The sequence below is a fragment of the Mustelus asterias genome, chromosome 5 (genome assembly GCF_964213995.1).
Source record: "Mustelus asterias chromosome 5, sMusAst1.hap1.1, whole genome shotgun sequence".
Taxonomy (NCBI): domain Eukaryota; kingdom Metazoa; phylum Chordata; class Chondrichthyes; order Carcharhiniformes; family Triakidae; genus Mustelus; species Mustelus asterias.
Genome location: NC_135805.1, coordinates 121871210 through 121893479, shown reverse-complemented (window position 1 = coordinate 121893479; position 22270 = coordinate 121871210). Strand labels below are relative to the sequence as shown.

Below are 22270 nucleotides of genomic sequence, written 5' to 3'. Positions count from 1 at the left end.
CCCCCCCTCCCCCCCTCCCCTCCCCCCCCCCCCCTCCTCCCCCCCCCCTCCCCCCCCCCTCCCCTCCCCCCCCTCCCCTCCCCCCCTCCCCTCCCCCCCCCCCTCCCCCCCTCCCCTCCCCCCCCCCCCCCTCCCCCTCCCCCCTCCCCCCCCTCCCCCCCCCCCTCCCCTCCCCCCCCCCCCCCCCCCCATTCCCCCCCCTCCCCCCCCCCCTCCCCCCCCCTCCCCCCCCCCGACAGGCTGTTCCCCCCCCTCCCCTCCTCCCCTCCCCTCCCCCCCCCCCCCCCCCTCCCCTCCCCTCCCCCCCCCCCCCCCTCCCCTCCCCCCCCCGACAGGCTGTTCCCCCTCCCCTCCCCCCGACAGGCTGTTCCCCCCTCCCCCTCCCCCGACAGGCTGTTCCCCCTCCCCTCCCCTCCCCCGACAGGCTGTTCCCCCCTCCCCTCCCCTCCCCCGACAGGCTGTTCCCCCCCTCCCCTCCCCCGACAGGCTGTTCCCCCTCCCCTCCCCCGACAGGCTGTTCCCCCCTCCCCTCCCCTCCCCCGACAGGCTGTTCCCCCCTCCCCTCCCCTCCCCTCCCCTCCCCCGACAGGCTGTTCCCCCCTCCCCTCCCCCGACAGGCTGTTCCCCCCTCCCCTCCCCCGACAGGCTGTTCCCCCCTCCCCTCCCCCGACAGGCTGTTCTCCCCTCCCCTCCCCCGACAGGCTGTTCTCCCCTCCCCTCCCCCGACAGGCTGTTCTCCCCTCCCCTCCCCCGACAGGCTGTTCTCCCCTCCCCTCCCCCGACAGGCTGTTCTCCCCTCCCCTCCCCCGACAGGCTGTTCTCCCCTCCCCTCCCCCGACAGGCTGTTCTCCCCTCCCCCTCCCCCGACAGGCTGTTCTCCCCTCCCCTCCCCCGACAGGCTGTTCTCCCCTCCCTCCCCCGACAGGCTGTTCTCCCCTCCCCTCCCCCGACAGGCTGTTCTCCCCTCCCCTCCCCCGACAGGCTGTTCTCCCCTCCCCTCCCCCGACAGGCTGTTCTCCCCTCCCCTCCCCCGACAGGCTGTTCCCCCCCCTCCCCCGGACAGGTTGATCCCCTCCCCTCCCCTCCCCTCCCCTCCCTCGGACAGGCTGATCCATCCCCCGCCCCCAGCAGGAAGAAAATGCTGAGTCACCGGGCTCGTGTCGCCGCCAACCGTTAAGCTCAGGCGGCTCGTGGATCGGAAACACGAGCCAAAAGCGGTAGGGCAACAGTATCGCGTGACGTTGGCGGTTGCCCTGGAGACTGCGGCGCAGGGGGGCGGGGGGGGAGCAGGGTGAAATGGGCAAGGGTCACATTGATAATTGCGCACGAGATGGCGGGGCCGGGACGTGTGGAAAGGGGGCGGGGCACCAGCGGTTGGGCGGTTGCAGGGGCGTGGCCCCATGGGGGACGCAGGTGGGTGATGATCGCGCTCGAGCCGGCCCACCAATCCGGGGAAGGGGGTGGAGCAGCGCCGGGTGATGATGTGATGTGTGAGTGTTTGGGTGGGGGCGGGGGAGCCGGTGGAAACAAGGAGAGGGGAGGTTGTGAGCAGCGCTGTTGGGCGCGTAGAGGCGAGGAGGAAGTGCAGCAGGGTGCTGTTTCGGTACCATCCATTGAGTGCGAGGTTGCTTTTGACACGGTTACTGAGCAAGGGAGCACTGAGCGGGAGGCAGCTGAGCCGCGTCGTCCATTGGTTAGTCTCCACGGTCCCGAAAGCGGTGAGTATGCTGCTCCGAGGGAGCGGAGGAAGCCCGTCCCCCGGGTCGCTGTGCTGTGTTTCGGGAGTCGGCTTGGAAATGTATGGTGGGGGGGCGCCGGTTTATGGACTGACATTTGAAAACACCGCTATCCGTGCAGAGCGCCGCGGCGTTATTTTCAGCACTTGGGAAGCTAACCCCCCTCTCTCTCTGTCTGTTTCTCCCCCTTTCCAGTCGGTGGTTATGGGTCTGCTGTCGGAGGGGTCGCCATTGAACTGGGAAGAGACGAAGAAGTACGCCGATCATGTCCGCAAGCACGGCATCATCCAGTTCCTCAACATCTACCATAAAGTGAAGGACCGACAGAAAGACGTGCTGAAATGGGGAGACGAGGTAAAAAAAACAAAACAAAAAGGGTCTCCGATCAGCATTGAGTCAGCGGCTCGGTGTGTGTGTGGTGCTGTTTTCATTCTGGAACTATCTCCTCTCTCTGTCTTGTACAGCCGAGAGATCCAACACGCCAGATGGGCTGCGAGGGGAGACAAATGGAAAATTCTAGATAGACTTTGCTGCAAGCAGCTTGGTTAGTCAGTGCTCGAAAGAGAAAAGTTGATAGTTCAATTGGGGAGGATGACCCCCTCCCCCCCCGGTCCCCATAAACACACAGTCAACACACTCAACATCCAACCTGTCGGTTTGCTTTCACAACCCATGACAAATCTTGTCATCACGTCGATGGTCCATTAAAGTAAATTTCATAACATTACTAAAGACCCCCTCCCCCCAGTTAACTAACGTTCTTCGTGGCAAACGTTATGAAGGATGGAGGGTGGTGGAGCGAAAACATTCAAGTACTTAAATAGTGCCGACGCTAGAAGTCTGATGGAAAAACTCCAAGTGCCCTCGGGTCAGTGGAGAGAATAATTGGGGGAGAGAGGGGAGGGTGTTTTGACCAAAAATTATCGGCCTAAAACGTTTTTTCTCGGCACGGATGTTGCCGGACCTCCTGAGCATTTTTGTTTAAAACCTAACTTTGTGAAAACCTTGTAAGGTATAACGAAAAATGTGGGTTGAGTTGGAATGCTTGGGAGCTGAAGAAGGTGGTTCTACAATGTAGGTATCCTTCATTCAACATCCGGTGAACTCCTGTACAGAAGACAGGAAAAACAAGTTATCTTTCACCAATTTGGCATTCTGCAGTGCTTTACAACTAATCTTGTAATTTTGAAATGTAGTCATTGTATTGGAAACCTAAGGCAATGGTCGGATACTCTGTTTCAGTGACTAAATATCGGTCGGGTCACCAGAGAGAGTATAACTGCTATTTCCTGCATAGCGGAATTCCACATTGGCCCAAAACCTCAACCTCCCTCCTCGGGTGAGGTGCCCCACAGCCTGAGCCGCCTCGCGGAAATGTCCTCCGTGCCTTTTTCTACTGTGCGGAGGCGTTTCCTGTGCGGGCTGCTGCTGCACACCTTCCACTACCGCCTCCTCGCCTGTCGCCCGGATACACCTGGACCTTGTTGCCGCCGGGCGGCGGAGGTCCCCGCTGGAGGTCCCTCTACGGAGGGATCTCCCCCAATTACATCGGGGACCTGGGGTAGAGGGTGATGCATGCAGCAGTGCCGCACAACCGTAGGATTCACTGGTTCACGGGCTCCGAAGACTGCCCTTTCTGTGGCCTTGTGGAGTCCATGGACCATGTCTATGTTGTGTGTCTTAGGCTGCACTCCCTTTTTGTTTTCCTAAAGAACCTTTTATTGATGTTTTGTTTGCACTTCAGTCCCACGCTCCTGATCTACGAACACCCGGTGCAGAGAGGGGAGCGTCGGGATGGCGACCTCCTCGTGAACCTACTCCTGGGCCTGGCGAAACATTCCATTTACCGGTCGAGGCAGCGGGCAATCGAGGGGGCCGTCCATCCTGACTGTCTGCCCCTCTACCGCGGCTACGTTCGTGGCGGTGTGTCCCTGGAGAGGGAGCATGCGGTGTCCACGGGCGTGGTTGACGCCTTCCGTGCCCACTGGGCACCGCAGGGGTTGGGGTGTGTTATTGACCCTAATAATATTGTAATTTGATGTTTTTAAGTTTCCTTTGTACTTTGATTTCTGTTCGGGCTGTTCCCCCTCCTTTTTGGGGAGCTGCCCCTTTTACTTTGTCCTGACTTAATCTGAGTTTGTTTATTTGGTTTGACCTAAAAAGAGGGCAATGAGATTTTTCATGTCAATTTTAGAGTAACAAGTCTCTCAACACTTCTTACTGTGCCCAACCCAGTTCAATGTGGCATCTCCACCTCAATTTTACAGTAGGCTGATCCTTGGTTTATATCTGGTTGTTGCATGTGGTAGCTTTAGGGCGGCACGGTAGTACAGTGGTTAGCACTGCTGCTTCACAGCTCCAGGGACCTGGGTTCGATTCCCGGCTCGGGTCACTGTCTGTGTGGAGTTTGCATATTCTCCTCGTGTCTGCGTGGGTTTCCTCTGGGTGCTCCGGTTTCCTCCCACAGTCCAAAGATGTGCGGGTTAGGTTGATTGGCCATGCTAAAAATTGCCCCTTGGTGTCCTGGGATGCGGAGGTTAGAGGGATTAGTGGGTAAATATGTAGGGATATAGGGGTAAGGCCTGGGTGGGATTGTGGTCAGTGCAGACTCGATGGGCCAAATGGCCTCTTTCTGCACTGTAGGGATTCTATGATATTCTATGAAAAGGAATTCGATAAATACTTGGAGCAGGAAACACACAAGGTTATGGGGAATTGGGACTCTCTGAATTGGTCTGTGAAAGAATTACAAGCTCGTAGAAACATGGAACGATCGTGGCTATTCTGCACATCGGATCCATATAAGCTGAAAAAAGATCTGTTCAGCCTAATAACCACCTCTCGGTCCATAGCTCTGTGTTTACTGCATCTCAGTGCATATCCAAGTGTTTTTTCAAATGTGATGAGAGCTTCTGGCTCTACTGCCCTATTCGGTTAGTGATGTGGAGATGCCGGCGTTGGACTGGGGTAAACACAGTAAGAAGTCTAACAACAGGTTAAAGTCCAACAGGTTTATTTGGTAGCAAATGCCACTAGCTTTCGGAGTGTGCTGCTCCTTCGTCAGGTGGAGTGGGAGATGTGCTCACAAGCAGGGCATAGAGACACAAACTCAATTTACAGAATAATGATTGGAATGCTAATCAATGCTAATACAGCTAATCAAGTCTTAAAGGTACAGACAATGAGTGGAGAGAGCATTAAGCACAGGTTAGAGATGTGTATTGTCTCCAGACAGGACAGCTAGTGGGATTTTGCAAGTCCAGGCAAGTTGTGGGGGTTACAGATAGTGTGACATGAACCCAAGATCCCGGTTGAGACCAAGGCAGGTCAACCTATAACACAGACTACGCTGAGAGACTTTGCCGTCGCACCTCTCTCACTCCTCAACCACCTCATACACCAGCTCCACATCAAAAGCCACAGCCTGGAAGCCAAGATAGAATCTATATTCTCAACTTGCGTTCAGGGCGCAGACCAGTTGCGAAACTTTGCCAAGCAGACGAGAAAGGAACTACACCATCTACATGCACACCAAGAACAGGAAACTTGAGAAACTCGGCATCACCACCAGCAGCAACCAAGCCTACCACAGTAGAAAACAGTACCACTGCAGGGAAGTCCATTGTCAACTTGTCCGACTACACACTTCAACCAGATGAAATCGAAGTTCGCAGCTGAGGGCTCAATTTTTGCCCCACCACCAAAATCAGTCTCGCAGCAGACACAGAGGAATTCATCAGGCGAATGAGGCTGCGGGAGTTCTTCCACAAACCCCAAGAGGCTAACAGCGAACACAATGAGACAGCCAATGAACCGGAACAGCCGACAGAGATCCGCAGTGCATCCGAAGAGGAAAGAGTCGAATTGGACTCCTCCAGAAGGCCGCTGCCCTCTACTTGACATGTATGCCCAAACCATCAGGAGGTGTGTCAAATTCATCAGCCGCACTCTCAAGACAGCCCCGAAAATCACCCAAGCGCAACGCAACGCCATCCGCGCTCTCAAGACCAACCGCAACATTGTCATTAAACCAGCAGACAAAAGAGGGGCCATCGTCATACTGAGCAGAACGGATTACTGCAAAGAAGTGTACCGACAACTGAACAACGAGGAACACTGACAGTTATCCGCAGATCCGACTAAAGAACACACCCGTCAACTCAACAGACTGATCAAGACCTTTGATCCGGACTTTCAGAGCACCCTCCGTGCTTTCATCCCACATACTCCCCGCGTTGGAGATCTCTGCTGCCTCCCGAAGATACACAAGGCAAACACACCTGGCTGTCCCATCGTATCGGGCAACGGGACCGTGAGAGAACCTCTTTGGCTATGTCGAGGGCATCCTAAGACCCATTGTACAAAGAACCCCCAGCTTTTGTCGCGACACTACAGACTTCCTACAGAAACTCGGCACACATGGAGCAGTTGAACCAGGAGCACTCCTCGTCACAATGGATGTCTCGGCACTCTACACCAGCATCCCCCACGATGATGGCATTGCTGCAACTGCCTCAGTACTCAACGCTGACAACTGCCAGTCTCCAGATGCAATTTTACAACTCATCTGCTTCATCCTGGACCACAATGTCGTCACCTTCAACAACCAGTTTTTCATCCAGACACACGGAACAGCCATGAGGACCAAATTCGCACCTCAATATGCCAACATCTTCATGCACAGGTTCGAACAAGACCTCGTCACCGCACAGGACCTTCAACCGATGCTATACACTAGATACATCGATGACATTTTCTTCCTTTGGACTCATGGTGAACAATCACTGAAACAACTATATGATGACATCAACAAGTTCCATCCCACCATCAGACTCACCATGGACTACTCTCCAGAATCGGTTGCATTCTTGGACACACGCATCTCCATCAAGGACGGGCACCTCACTGTACCGCAAGCCCACGGATAACCTCACGATGCTCCACTTCTCTAGCTTCCACCCTAAACACGTTGAAGAAGCCATCCCCTACGGACAAGTCCTCCGTATACACAGGATCTGCTCCGATGAGGAGGATCGCAACAGACACCTCCAGACGCTGAAAGATGCCCTCCATAAGAACAGGATATGGCGCTCGACTCATCGAGCAACAGATCCGGCGCACCACAACGAAAAACCGCACCGACCACCTCAGAAGACAAACACAGGACACGGCGGACAGAGTACCCTTCGTTGTCCAGTACATCCCCGGAGCAGAGAAGCTACGACATCTTCTCCGGAGCCTTCAATATGTCACTGATGAAGACGAACATCCCCACACCCCCACTTCTTGCCTTCAAACAGCTGCACAACCTCAAACAGACCATTGTCCGCAGCAAACTACCCAGCCTTCAGGAGAACAGTGACCATGACACCCACACGACCCTGCCACAACAACCTCTGCAAGACGTGCCGGATCATCGACACAGATGCCATCATCTCACGTGAGAACACCATCCACCAGGTACACGGCACATACACTTGCAACTCGGCCAACGTTGTCTACCTGATATGCTGCAGAAAAGGATGTCCCGAGGCATGGTACATTTGGGGAAACCATGCAGACGCTACGACAGCGGATGAATGAACACCGCTCGACAATCACCAGGCAAGACTGTTCTCTTCCTGTTGGGGAGCACTTCAGCGGTCATGGGCATTCAGCCTCTGATGTTTGGGTAAGCGTTCTCCAAGGCGGCCTTTATGATACACAACAGCGCAGAGTCGCTGAGCAGAAACTGATAGCCAAGTTCCGCACACGTGAGGACGGCCTCAACCGGGATCTTGGGTTCATGTCACACTATCTGTAACCCCCACGACTTGCCTGGGCTTGCAAAATCTTACTGACTGCCCTGTCTGGAGACAATACACATCTCTTTCACCTGTGCTTAATGCTCTCTCCGCTCACATTGTCTGTACCTTTTAAGACTTGATTAGCTGTATTAGCATTGATTAGCATTCCAATCATTATTCTGTAAGTTGAGTTTGTGTCTCTGTATGCCCTGTTTGTGAGCACATCTCCCACTCCACCTGACGAAGGAGCAGCACGCTCTGAAAGCTGGTGGCATTTGCTACCAAATAAACCTGTTGGACTTTAACCTGGTGTTGTTAGACTTCTTACTATTCAGTTAGTTCCAGACTCCCACCATCCTTTGGGTGAAAAACTACTACTCCACCAATCACTTTAAATCTATGCCACTGGTTATTGACATCTCTGCTAAAGTAATTATGTCCTTCCTACCCAATCTCTCTACGCCCCTGAATTTTATACACACCAATTAAATCACCCCATTGCCTTCTCTAAATACTTAGTAAAATAAAGTGTGTGTTTTAAAATTACTTGTATCATTTAGAAAGATGCCAGATTTTTTGGTGCATGAGACCATAAGACATTAAGCGCAGAACTGGTCCATCGAGTCTGCTCCGCCATTCAATCATGGCTGATATTTTTCTCATCCCCCATTCTCCTGCCTTTTCCCCATAACCCCTGATCCCCTTAATCAAGAACCTATCTATCCCTGTCTTAAAGACACTCAATGACCTGGCCTCCCACAGCCTTTTGTTGCAAAGAGTTCCGCAGATTCACCACTCTTTGGCTGAAGAAATTCCTCCTCATCTCTGTTTTAAAGGATCGTCCCTTTAGCCTGAGATTGTGCCCTCTGGTTCTAGTTTTTCCTACTAGTGGAAACATCCTCTCCACGTCCACTCTATCCAGGCCTCGCAGTATCCTGTAAGTTTCAATAAAATCCCCCCTCATCCTTCTGAACTCCAATGAGTACAGACCCAGAATCCTCAACCATTCCTCATGCGACAAGCTCTTCTTTCCCGGGATCATTCTTGTGAACCACCTCCTGGACCCTTTCCAAGGGTTCCTTAGATATGGGTCCGAAACTGCTCACAATACTCGAAATGGGGTCTCACCAGCGCCTTATACAACCTCAGAAGTACATCCCTGCTCTTGTATTCTAGCTCTCTCGACATGAATGTGAACATTGCATTTGCCTTCCTAACTACCGACTGAACCTACACGTTAACCTTAAGAGAATCTTGAACAATGACTCCCAAGTCCCTTTGTATTTCTGACTTCCTAAACATTTTCCCATTTAGAAAATAGTCTATGCCTCCATTCCTCCTTCCAAAGTGCATGACCTCACGCTTTTCCACATTGTATTCCATGTGCCACTTCTTTGCCCACTCTGCTAACCTGTCCAAGTCCTTCTGTAGCCTCCCTGCTTCCTTGATACTACCTGTCCCATTATATATCTTTATCATCTGCAAACTTAGCAACAGTGCCTTCAGTTCCTTCCTCCAAATCGTTAATGTATATTGTGAAAAGTTGTGGTCCCAGCACTGACCCAAGGCACACCACTAGTACCAGCTGCCATCCTTAAAAAAAAACTCTTTATCCCCATTCTCTGCCTTCTGCCAGTCAGCCAATCCTCTATCCATGCTAGGATCTTACCCGTAACACCATAGGCACTTAACTTATTTAACCGTCTCCTATGTGGCACCTTGTCAAAGGCCTTCTGGGAATCTAAATAAATCACTGAAATCAGAGAAATCATAGAAACCCTACAGTGCAGAAGGAGGCCATTCGGCCCATCGAGTCTGCACCAACCACAATCCCACCCAGGCCCTACCCCCATATCCCTACATATTTTACCCACTAATCCCTCTAACCTACGCATCTCAGGACACTAAGGGGCAATTTTAGCATGGCCAATCAACCTATACCGCACATCTTTGGACTGTGGGAGGAAACCGGAGCACCCGGAGGAAACCCACGCAGACACGAGGAGAATGTGCAAACTCCACACAGACAGTGACCCAAGCCGGGTTCTGGTTCTACGTTATCTAATTTTCTTGTTACCTCCTCAAAGGACTCTAACAGATTTGTCAGACATGACCTCCCCTTGACAAAGCCGTGCTGGCTCAGTCCTACTTTATCATGCACTCCCAAGTACTCTGCGATCTCATCTTTAATAATGTGTACTCTGTGTACTCTGTGCATGTGTACTCTGAGCTCAAATAGAAATGTTGAACGTTCAAACTGTTTCCACGGTGATGCTTTTTAATTGATCAAGTTGATTTTCCGTCAACTTGTGTTGTGGTCAAGAGAGAAAGTTGTGCTTCTCTATAAACTTTAATTGTTTTTATCTATGATTGTGTTGAAATTTGAAATTGTTTTTTTACCTTTTTCAGTAGGTATGCTTATCCAAACAGTGTTATTTATTTATAAATGTTTTTGTTAAATACAAATTGGAACACACAAGATGTGTGCACATCAGTCAACTAGGTGTTTGATTTAGGCCATATCTCCCAATATACTAGTAAAAATTGAAAGGTTCTAAACATATTGTGGAATGAATAGCTAGTCTTTACACTCAAGTCATGAAAATATTTGTGCCTTGGACCAAAAGATTATTCAAATCATACCAAATAGAAGTCATTCTTGAAATTAGTATACTTTGACTTTAAGTATTATAAATGCTACTTTGACACCTGTACATGCTTGGAATACAAAGGCAGCTGTGGTTGGGCATAATGGGCTTCTATACCTCAATGCTTCAATATTGGCTCGCTAGCTGTTTTTTATTCAAAAGGGATATGGAGCAGTTGCACCTTCCTGTAACTTGAATGTGACTTTGTTTTGGATGATCTTGAATCACTCCTGATAAATTGACTTATTCTTGGGATCGGTTAGGTAACTACACTACAGATTTTGAAAACCATGCAAAAAAGCCTCAACAGGATTAATATTCCAGCAGTAGTAATAATGCAGGTGAAATTAGCATTTGGACAATTTTGAATTTTGCAGTCTTCAATTCATCGTGAGGAGATGGTGAAAGTTCTAAACTGTTTCTCTGCAACTGTGTATTTGCTCAAATTAATCAAATTTACACTGATGCATTGGATGGAATTTAAAGGGGAGCGGCAAGGGTAATTCTGGAACTTGAAACAATTCAGTTATAAAGAGATTGTCAATTTAGCAAGTTTGAAGAAATTAAAAGGGGAAGCAATGATCCAATTATTAACTTAGACAAACAGAAGGCAGAATACAAAATTGATCTGATCCATTTGCATTTAATGTCTGCTGATAACATTAAGTTAGAAATACATGGTGTCAGTGAAAGCAGGAAGTTGCAAAGGGATATTGATAAATTAAGTGGGGCAAAATTGTGCCAGGTGAAGTTCATAGAAATCATAGAAATCATAGAAATCCTACAGTGCAGAAGGAGGCCATTCGGCCCATCGAGTCTGCACCGACCACAATCCCACCCAGGCCCTACCCCCACATATTTACCCGCTAATCCCGCTAACCTACGCATCTCAGAACTCTAAGGGGCAATTTTTAACCTGGCCAATCAACCTAACCCGCACATCTTTGGACTGTGGGAGGAAACCGGAGCACCCGGAGGAAACCCACGCAGACACGAGGAGAATGTGCAAACTCCACACAGACAGTGACCCGAGCCGGGAATCGAACCCGGGACCCTGGAGCTGTGAAGCAGCAGTGCTAACCACTGTGCTACCGTGCCGCCCCCCAGCAGAGCTAACCACTGTGCTACCGTGCCGCCCCATCAATGTAGGAAAGTACAAGATCATCCATTTTGCACCTAAAGCAAGCTTGATCAAATTATGGGGCGGCACGGTAGCACAGTGGTTAGCACTGCTGCTTCACAGCTCCAGGGACCTGGGTTCGATTCCCGGCTTGGGTCACTGTCTGTGTGGAGTTTGCACATTCTCCTCCGTGTCTGCGTGGATTTCCTCCGGGTGCCGGAATCCGGTTTCCTCCCACAGTCCAAAGATGTGCGGGTTAGGTTGATTGGCTATGCTAAAATTGCCCCTTAGTGTCCTGAGATGCGTAGGTTAGAGGGATTAGCGGGTAAATGTGTAGGGATAAGGGGGTAGGGCCTGGGTGGGATTGTGGTTGGTGCAGACTTGATGGGCCGAATGGCCTCTTTCTGTACTGTAGGGTTTCTTTGATTCTATGATTTCTATGATCTTCTAAATGCTCGGAACTGAGTGAGTAGAGTGTTTTAGCGTTCAAAAATCATTAAAAGCTAGTGAATAAATATAGAAAAAACTTAAACTGGTGGAATGTAGTGCTCTTTCTTGAAGGAATCTATGAAAATTCTAGATTAATCTAGGAAATTGCATAACCCAAGACAAACTTGAATATTTTGAGAGGTGCAAATTATTTGGCAAAGTTAAGTGTAAACTTGAGAGAACTTGTCTCATTGGAGGGTAAAATTTAATGTAGGGAAAAGATATTAAAACATTTCAAATTAGTGTCAGGATAGTCCAGCTGCTTTGGTCTGATAACACATTTCAATGCTTGTAAACTGTTTCTTTTTAAAAAGTGGAGTTGCCAATTGTTTTGCTTTGAACTCCTGTGCAAAAAGTGTGAAGAAAAATCAAAATTCATTTGAATGTTGGTTAAATTTTTCATACTTGCTGGTTATTAAGTAGTTAACCATGGATTATTATTATACAGGAATAGTTCTGTAATTTGTGTGGGAAATGAGGATCTCCAGCATTTCTTGCACAGTCAGTGATGCATTTGAAACTGAACATTAATTTCAGTAAAATGTAAGCTAAATTCTTGAAAAACTGAGAGGGACAAATATAATGTGTGCCATCACACACTTGGAGTTAATTATGAAATATGCTAAATGTGTTACAGTAATTTAGATTGTCCAAATTTGAGACTTGCAGTGTAGAAAGAAGGCATTTGGCCCATGCGCCAACTTTGTTCAAATAATTGGGCATAGTCCTGCAAATTTGTCATTGTGAAGTATAGCTCTAATTCTCCTTTGAACATTAATATTGAATGTGATTTCACTACCTTTTCAGCTGGTACGATCCAGGTGATAGCTCATTATATATTTCACCACTGGCTCTTTTACCAATCACCTTAAAGTTGTGTCCTCCGGTTACTGACTCACTGGAAATAATTTCTCCTTATTAGGAACAGCAATATATTTCCAAATCAATACAATGAGTGGCTTGGAGGGGAACTTGCAGGTGTTGGTGTTCCCATGTATGTGATGTCCTTGTCCTTCTAGATGGAAGTGGTCATAGGTTTGGAAGATGCTATCGAAGGAAGATTGTGTAGACACTGGACAAGGTGCAGAGAAGATTTACAAGGATGATATGCTAAATGCATGGGTATATGTTTCAGGAAAGGATTGACAGACTGGATCTCTCTCTTGAAAAAAGAATGCTGAGGAGTGACCTAATAGAGGTCTTTAAAATTATGAAGGGTTTGATAGAGTAGATGAGGGAAGTTAGACAAATTGTGAGGAAGATGGTTGCGATGATAGATTTTAGATGAGAAAAGATGGGAGAGACTTGAACAGACAACTGGTTTAGCCACTCAGCCAGATCTGGCTGAACCACAAAGCACTGCTGTCCTCTGCCAAAATTGTCCAATTATCCTGAATGGAAAGATAACACCCTGCTTCTCTTCATCACCATCTTAAACCCTTTTCCTCCACTTTCATGTGAAGGTCGTCAACTTTTTTGTCTCCAATCATCCTGCTGTTTCCCTCCCTTTTTTCCCCAGCCCATCGCTCCAAAGTTTTTTCCACCCTAGTCCAAACTTGCATCTTTCTCAAGTTTCTCTCTCATTTTCCCTTACAAACTGCTCTTGTCTGAGACACACCCCACCTGATACTTTGGCCCTATTCTCACCAAATTGATATTATCATCCCTCTCCTCAACAGCCAATCCTTGATCCTTTGTCCTTGCAAATTACAGTCTCATCTCCTTCCTCCCTTTCCCCTCAAATCCTTGATCCAGTTGTTCCCTCCCAAACTGGTGGCTACCTTTTCCCAGTATCTCATGTTTAAATCCCTACAGTCAGCCTTCTGCTCTTGTCATGGTAATGAAATGTTATTTACCAAAATCACAAGAAGCATCCCACATAACTGGTGGGAAGCTATTCCTCCTAATCCTTTTTGATCAGTTTGTGTCACTTGAAACGGTTTAATCACACCGTTCTCCTTCGTGTATCTCTTCTGCCATCCAATTGAGTGGCATTTTACTCAATTCATCTATTTGCTTTCGTCTACCTAATTATAGTCAGGGACAAACCTGCCATGGTTATTCCCCCTACTCTCCCACACTTAGTTCAGAAATACTCCAGGATCTATCTTTGTTGCCTTGTATTTCTCATCTACAGTATGCCCTGAACAATGTAATCCGAAAGCACAATGCCAGGTTGTATATGTGCACTGCCACCTGGCTGTACCTCAGCACTGCCCCCTCTCAATCCCCCCACTGTCTCTAAATGTCAGATTATCTGTCTAATACCTAATACTAAATGAGCAGAAATTTCTTCCCAACTACATGTTGAGAAAACTGAAGATGTTGCCCTCAGTCCCCACAACAGACTCTGTTCCCTAGCTATTAATAACCATTCTTCTACCTGATAGCTGTTCGAGACCATGCTCATATCCTGATTTGCACCAGACCTTTGTTCGTCTTGTCATCTCGGTGACCTCTGACTGATGTTAACTCTCCACTGGCAACACCTCAATTTTAAAATTTTCAACCTTCTTTTCAAATCCCTCTGGTCTCACCTCCTTTATTATCTGTGTACTCTTCCAACCAAACAACTCCAAGATATCTGTGATCCTCCAATTCTGGCTTCTTGCAAATCCCCAGTTTTAATCATTGTAGCTGGTGGCTGTACCTTCAGCAACCGAGGCCCTGGCCTCAAATTCCCTCCCAAAAGATTTCCATCTTCCAACCTTGAGGTTTTTGAAAATCTACCTCTTTGACCAAGTTTTTGTCATCTGTCCTGACATTCCCCCAATGTGAATCAGTGTCAATTTTCATAATACGTCCATGTGGTTCCTTGGAACATTTTACTATGTTAATGGCAATGTATAAATACAGGATGATGTTTTTGTATTTGCCTGTACCAATTAGGCATTCATTCGAGCGAAGCCTCCATTGTACCCGAGTCTTAATATCCTTATTGTATTGTGGTGCACTGTAGTGCTCCAGCTGGGGTCTTAACATTTTGTATCGGTTATTTATCTCGAGGTGAAACCTATTGGCTTTTTTTATACCCCTATCAGCTTGAGTTGCTGCCTTCATGAAACTCAAAGTCCCTCTGTATACCTATAACCCAAAGTCCCTTTGCTGTTCCACAGCACTGAGCCTACTTCTATTCAAAACATAATTTCTATTTTTAACCAAAATGTGTCACCTCATTGAATTCCATCTGTCACTGTTTAACCTGTTGCTGAAGTGTTCTTTGGTTTTAAAAAAAATGATATTGCTTGTGGTATCATCTGCAAACTTTGACACCCATTTCCTATGAGTAGATATCTAAGTCTCCAATCTAAACAATGATGGAGTGGGGTTTATCACATGCCACAAACTCTGCTGTCGGGTTTATCACATGCCTGTAATCTCTACTGTCATCCATTTGATTTTGCTTTTATAATTGCATATTGCATTGGTCTTGCAAACACGTTTATGGAAAATTGCTGCATTAATTATGCAACATGTTTGTGGAAGTGTTATTCCAGAAAAGTAAGGCACAGGTTTATTAATACTCCGGACATACTTTGTAAGCATAAAAACAAAGATTTGAGCAACATTTTAGTCCTGCATCACCTACCTCTGCAGCATCCCCATAGTATCTGTCAATCTCCATCTTGAATATAGTCCACTAGAGAGCATCCACTCTTGTGTACAGAATACCCAACAGCCACAATGCTTTGAATGAAGAAATTTCTCTTGATCTGAATCCTAAATGACTGACCAGAGGGTTTGACATCCACTATTTTATTGAGCCCCTTAATTTATATTTCAATATGATCTCGCCTCATTCTCAATTACAGGGGAATGTTGACCTGGTCTACTCAATCTCACCTCACAGCACAATACCCTCATCACCAGAATCAGTGTAGTAAACCTTTATTGCAGTCCCTCCATGGCAAGTATATATTTTCTCGGGTAAGGAGACAGCAATTGTGCTTGTGCGCTGTCGTAAAATTTCCTTACTTTCTTTTCATGGGATGAATGTCACTGGCAAGGCCGCAATTTATTATCCCTAATTACCCATGTCAAAGTGGTCTTGAGCCGCCTCCTTTTACTGCTGCAATCCTTGTGGAGATACAGCAATAGTGTTTGCTATGAAGGGAGTTCCAGGATTTTGACATGAGAGCAGTGATATTGTTCAAAACCAGGATGGTGTGCATCTTGGGTGGGGAACTTTAAAGTGGTGGTGTTCCTATGTATCTGCTACCCATGTCCTTCTAGGTGACAGATGTGACTGGTTTGGAAGGTGCCAATGAAGGGTTTGGAAGGTGCTTTTGAAGGACCTTGTGCTCAGAGCAAATCCCTTGTAATAAAGGCAAATGTAACATATGCTGTCAATTGCTTGCTAGACGTGCATTTTAGTTTTCTGTGATTTGTGTGCAAATACAATTTTTTTTTACCTTGTGTGAAACTTTTAAATAATATTTTGAATCAAAATCTGGCATCAATGTGCTTTCTTTTACATAGGTGGGGGGGGAGGGGGGAGCGGTGGTGGGGATTGATGGAAGGGAACCCACAGCTGAATCTGCCCCCACTGCCTATTTCTAATAAAGATAGTGAGGTATGGGAATCTTTAACCCTAACCCAGGATGCCAAATCTTCATTTTGCTTCAGGTGTCAGCCTTGCCTCAGAGTCAAGGTCGTAGATTCAATTCTATGCAAACTTGATCAAAATCCAGACTGAGACTCCAACATGATAATGAGGGGTGTACTGCAGAGATTATGCTCTGGTCAATACTCAACCAGTGAAACCAAAGTCACTTATCTGGGCATTTATTTCATTGCTCTTTGTAGGATCTTGCCTGTCTAAATTAGCTGCCACTTTTCTACAAGCACAGTTTTGGGATTCAATCAATGCACCTTGTGTGTTTGGCTCACAGGATAGATTTGCTGAGCCATTGAGAAACTTGCTGTCACCTTTGGACAAATGAATTTATATGTTAATACACTTGGGGATCCTGTCGGAAGCCATTTGCTGCAGCTGATTTTTCATTTAACTATATAATCCTCTAGGCCATGAAAGGGCTATTGCTGCTATGTTTTGTGCAATTGACCATTTCAAGTTGGGTTAAATCATAGAATCCCTACAGTGCAGAAGGAGGCCATTCGGCCCATTGTGTCTGCACCGACCAAATCCCACCCAGGCCCTATCCCCACATATTTACCCGCTAATCCCTCTAACCTCCGCATCTCAGAACTCTAAGGGGCAATTTTTTTTTAACCTTTGCCAATCAACCTAACCCGCACATCTTTGGACTGTGGGAGGAAACCGGAGCACCCGGAGGAAACCCACGCAGACACGAGGAGTTTGTGCAAACTCCACACAGACAGTGACCCAAGCCGGGAATCGAACCCAGGTCCCCGGAGCTGTGAGGCAGCAGTGCTAACCACTGTGCTACCGTGCCGCCCTAACACAGGGTTACCTGTGTTTTCTTTTAGAAATTTGACCAAAAAACTTTTTAGCAAGTGTTTATACTGTGAAAAACTGTTGGACGTGTAGTTAATGTAAAATCTGAATAAGAAAAGAAAACTTGGCCTAACAATAGATTATTTCCATAATCTGAAAAAATGCTGGAAAATCTCAGTAGGCCTGACAGCATCTGTGGAGCAACAGTAGAGCCAACGTTTTGAGTCTAGATGACCCTTTGTCAGAGCTGGTCAAAGCAAAATCTGAACAAAACTTGGCTTCATACACTCCAGTTATGTTTAACCAGCAAAGCTTCTAGTATTGTTTTTAAGACTGCAACCTTTTTATTTTGTAGGGGTACAGCTGCCCAGGTCATTGTTTACCATAGAACCCCTACAGATTCTATTCCACAGGTGATGAAGGAGCAGCGCTCTAAGTGCCTGACTCCAAATAAACCCTGTTGGACTTTAACCTGGTGTTGTCAGACTACTTACTGTGCCCACACCAGTTCAGCACTGGCATCTCTACCTCATTGTCAGTGACCTGAGAGCTTAATTGGCAGCCATGAACACTTGTGTTAAAAGAATATAAATGGTGTTTATACTTGTAATTACTAATCCTAATTATCTACAGTGGCTTTAATTTGTATCTACTACGCAAATGTAGCAACTTCACTGCTTAAACAGCAAAACAAATAGCGGAATGTGTCTTGTGATGCTAATGGCAGAGTAACACAACTTGGACAGCAACTTCAGGATACTACTTATTGACTCTTTCCTGATTCGGAGCAATGAGTTGGCAAGGAGGACATTGTTTTTACTGACCAACACTAAAAGCTATGGCAAACCTGTGCAGTGATATGATCTGTCTCAAGTGGAATGCTGGGGTCACCTTTGTTTAGAATAATTTTTTTTCATGGGATGTGGGCAATGCTGGCAAGGCTGTTTTTGTTGCTGATCCTTAATTGCCCTCGAAGGTGGCGGTGAGTTAAAATGGGATCACATTGGAAAATAGTTTGCAAAACATTGCCATAGTCCTATGCTTCACTTCATGTACATACACCAGCAAGATCATGTACTGTTGTTAGTTTGGACTTCTTTCTATATTACATGTACTAACTGCATTGAATAGTGAAATGCTGATGTCATTTGGTGATTTGATATGAATGTGTTGATCCACAGTCTTAACAGTAATAGAAGGTAAACAAAGGCAAAATTGTCTCTGCCCACTTGAAGGTTAATAATTCCACCTATTTGAAGCGGCCTAGAAGTATTTGCATTTCAGATCATAACTACATAGGTCGTGGTAAGACTTTTTGCCTTCAGCCACTCTCATTCCTGACCTTGAGAAAAAACCCTGTAATCTGATCCTACATTGGTTTGTTTTGAGCTCTTCCCCTTTCAAAGCCGATCTCATGGCAATGAGAATCGTATGGTCCTTGTATTCAGAGTGAAGTGCTAATTAACTATCCTCTAGAACCCCAACTTCAACCTATCCTGGAATTAAGTAGGTAGTTTGAAGTAGAACAGTTTTAAAAACTTGACTTTTCTAACATCTCCCTGTGAGATTTGAAGACTAACACTATCTACAGTCAGCACAGCTGCCCAGGTTATTGTTTGCCACAGTGCAGGAGGAGGCCATTTGGCCCAACAAGTCTACTCCGACTCTGAGTATTTTACCCAGGCCCCTGGTGCTGAGACACCCCATGTCGCCTAGTTCTGAAAAACTTGTGCCGCCTTAGAAAACACCTGCCCTCCTCGCTTTTGACAACCAAGCCACCCAAGCTTGTTGGTGGACAGAATGCAGAACAGCTCACACGACCCCCTTCTGTCCTTCGCTTTACATGAAATTCATGAGACAATTCCAAAACATTTTACAACATTTTTGTAACACAGTTTATCCAACTGACCACAAATGGGGATGACCACGCAGTTTAAAAAAAAAATTCTTCCTGACATATAAATGAATGCTCATGAAAATAAAATTAAGCTTGTATTGTGCGAGTCGTCTCATAGGAAAAAACAACTTGGGAATTCTTGAACAACTTGAATATAACACATTCACTGTTTTGAAACTTAGCTTGAGCATTCAGATCTTCTCATTTGGTATCTTTTAGTTTGCTGGATTGAAAACTAACTGGCACAATTTGAATGAAATGATAACTAGGTAAATATTTGTGTTACTTGGAGATATTCTTCCAAGAGACATTTGGTGGGATGGTGGCAGTGTGAACAATTAAAAATGGATGCAGGTGACCGTTTCAAGTTCCTCGATTCTCTTCCTGAGGCCCAGAATCCAATGTTAAGCTGCGGATTCTCATTTCTGATGCATCAGCCCTCCATTATAAATAACACTCTGATACTTCAGTGCTAATTTAGGGACTTCATTTAGAAACCAAGGCATTATGTATCAAAAAAAAGTGGCAATTTTAATTGCTTCAGTTTTCTACTGGGCGAACTCACATTTTATATTTCTTTTCTAATTCTAAGATTGGTCACTTTTCAGTATTCATCTACAATATTCTGTTACTGATGTGGTTTAGTGGTATTGGCCACACACTAATATCACTCTGGAATTCTAGCAAGTGTATGAAATTAAGCAGAGCAATACAATTATGCTTTTCCATTTCACTGCCATTGTCATTTAAAACATTTGAAAACTGATCTGTCAATCCAAAGTCTTATAATTAAAATATATTCTTGTAATGTGTGTACTCAAATGCTTGGGTTTTCAAATCAAACAAATAGTAAACTGTAATTTAAGTTTAATTGGTTTACGTAATTTGTTATTTGTATTTCATTTCCTGTTGAAAGCTGCCTTTGTTCTTGTCACTTATACCACTTGGAAGTTTTTAGTTTCTCGTGAAAGAGAACATTTTTTTATTCTTGGGATGTGCACAATGCTGATGAAGACTCATTTTATCCACTTGCCCTGAGGAGATGGTACTGGACTTTGTTTGACCTGTTGCATTTTCTTTGTGCTGTGGTGTTAGGCAGGGTCTTTGGGATCCTGACAGTAATGATCAAAGAAGAGCATGATGTGTTTTTTTGTGTGTTTATTCCAGTTCAATTAAAATCAAGTACAATTCAGAGTCTCAACAAGTTGAAACATTCCCGATCCAAGCTGACAAGACAGGGCTCTCACCTCCTGTCTTGGGCTTGATCTACATGATCCAAGCTGATTGGAGTAGGCATAGCTCCTCCTCCAAAGCTTGATCTCATTTGCATCTTAGCCAAAAGGCCGAGATGCCGCTTTTAAAATTTGCTTCAAATGAAGCTAAAATGTAACCTAATGACTTGAACCAAGCACAGCATGTTGATACTACACTTGATCTTAGCCAAAAGGCCGAGAAGCATGATGTTAGTCAGGATGTATGCGACACTGGGAAGCTAACTTAGTGGAGCTGGTATTCCCACAGCATTGTAGGTATTAGAAATTGCAGGAGAGTGAGATACTATCGAAGTAACCTTTGTCATGTAAATGGTGTATCTACATTGTGCTGGTGGTGGAGGGATGACTGTTGAGACCAGGAGTTCCAGTAAGGCAAATTGAGCTTCAGTGTAGGTGCACTGAAGCAGACAAGTAGTAAATAATTCCCTTTATGCTTGAGCGTTGTCAGTAGTGGAGGGATCAGAAGGGAAGTTACTCAGTATTCGGCTACTTTCCTGCCCTTGTAACTATAGTGTTGATCGGTTCCTGAACTGGATGAGTGATGATTCCAGGATGTAGTTGATCGTTGTTTTGGTGGTGGCATGTCAAGGATTTGGATGGATTTTTGTCTTGATGATCCTTTATATTAACAGCACTTGCATATGTGTGCTAATATTAGCTGTAAGAAGTTTAACAACACCAGGTTAAAGTCCAACAGGTTTATTTGGTAGCAAAAGCCACACAAGCTTTCGAGGCTCTAAGCCCCTTCTTCAGGTGAGTGGGAATTCTGTTCACAAACAGAACTTATAAAGACACAGACTCAATTTACATGAATAATGGTTGGAATGCGAATACTTACAACTAATCCAGTCTTTAAGAAACAAAACAATGGGAGTGGAGAGAGCATCAAGACAGGCTAAAAAGATGTGTATTGTCTCCAGACAAGACAGCCAGTGAAACTCTGCAGGTCCACGCAACTGTGGGAGTTACAAATAGTGTGACATGAACCCAATATCCCGGTTGAGGCCGTCCTTGTGTGTGCGGAACTTGGCTATCAGTTTCTGCTCAGCGACTCTGCGCTGTCGTGTGTCGCGAAGGCCGCCTTGGAGAACGCTTACCCGAATATTAGCTGCCACTAGTACTCCCAAATGTCTGTTATCCAGGTCCTGTTTCAAAGTGGCATTTGCTGCTGAATTTTGGGGGAATTCTGAAATTGTCAATGAACAGCCTACTCCTGAAGTTATGGCCGATAGAAGATCACTGAGGATGATTGGGTCGTCCATTTCCTTAAACTCGTACAGTGATTTATATTGGGCCATTACTGACCTGCAACAACTGCAGTTACATTCCTTTGTCAGTATGATTGATTTATTAAAGGGTTTTTCTTTTGACTTGCCACCATAGACTCATTATAGCCTTATTTGATTAAATGCTGTCTTGATTGCCATGGACAGTTAACACTCACCAGTCCTTAGGCATTCAGCTCTTATGTTGTTCAAAAGTGGATCAAGGTTGTGATGAGACCTGGAGTTGAGATTTTGTTGGCACCTGAACTGCACATCTGGCAGCAATCTGATGAATGACTGCTGCATAATGGCAGTAGCGATGAATCCTCCATCACTTTACTGATGATTTGACCAAGGCTGAAGGAGTGACAATTGGCCAAATTAAATTTATAATCTAGATAGGATATACCAGGGCAGTGTTCCTCATGGGGAAGCTTTCTACTGATAATTCAATTTAAAGCAGTATCAGTACAGTTTAACAACTCAGTAAAAGGCCATTTGGGCCAACAGGTCCATGCTTGTCTATGCTATACACAATCCTCCTTTTACCATAGTTAATCTAACTCTTATCATTTTGCCGTGTCTTCAAGAGTGGTGTTGTTCAAACATCAATTATTTCAACACCATAATTACAAG

General features: G+C 46.0%; 1 protein-coding gene and 1 non-coding gene across 8 annotated transcripts in view; one reads left to right on the top strand and one right to left on the bottom strand.

The window, feature by feature from the left end:
- Nucleotides 1–1111: 1111 nt before the first annotated feature.
- gclc (glutamate-cysteine ligase, catalytic subunit) overlaps nt 1112–22270 on the top strand; it is an 83169-nt gene continuing 62010 nt past the window's right edge. For 2 of the 7 annotated variants that reach the window (XM_078213249.1, XM_078213251.1), the window contains exons 1-2: nt 1511–1718; nt 1932–2090. In XM_078213249.1, coding sequence (XP_078069375.1) covers nt 1941–2090 — 150 coding nt within the window. In that variant the 5' untranslated portion in view covers nt 1511–1718; nt 1932–1940. Of the gene's footprint in view, nt 1218–1405; nt 1719–1931; nt 2091–22270 lie in introns of those variants that run through there. The other 5 variants (XM_078213246.1, XM_078213250.1, XM_078213247.1 and 2 more) reach the window with 5 other exon arrangements.
- On the bottom strand, nt 20357–20555 carry LOC144494515 (U2 spliceosomal RNA). The gene has a single exon (XR_013498085.1). It is a non-coding gene; the product is annotated as a U2 spliceosomal RNA (small nuclear RNA).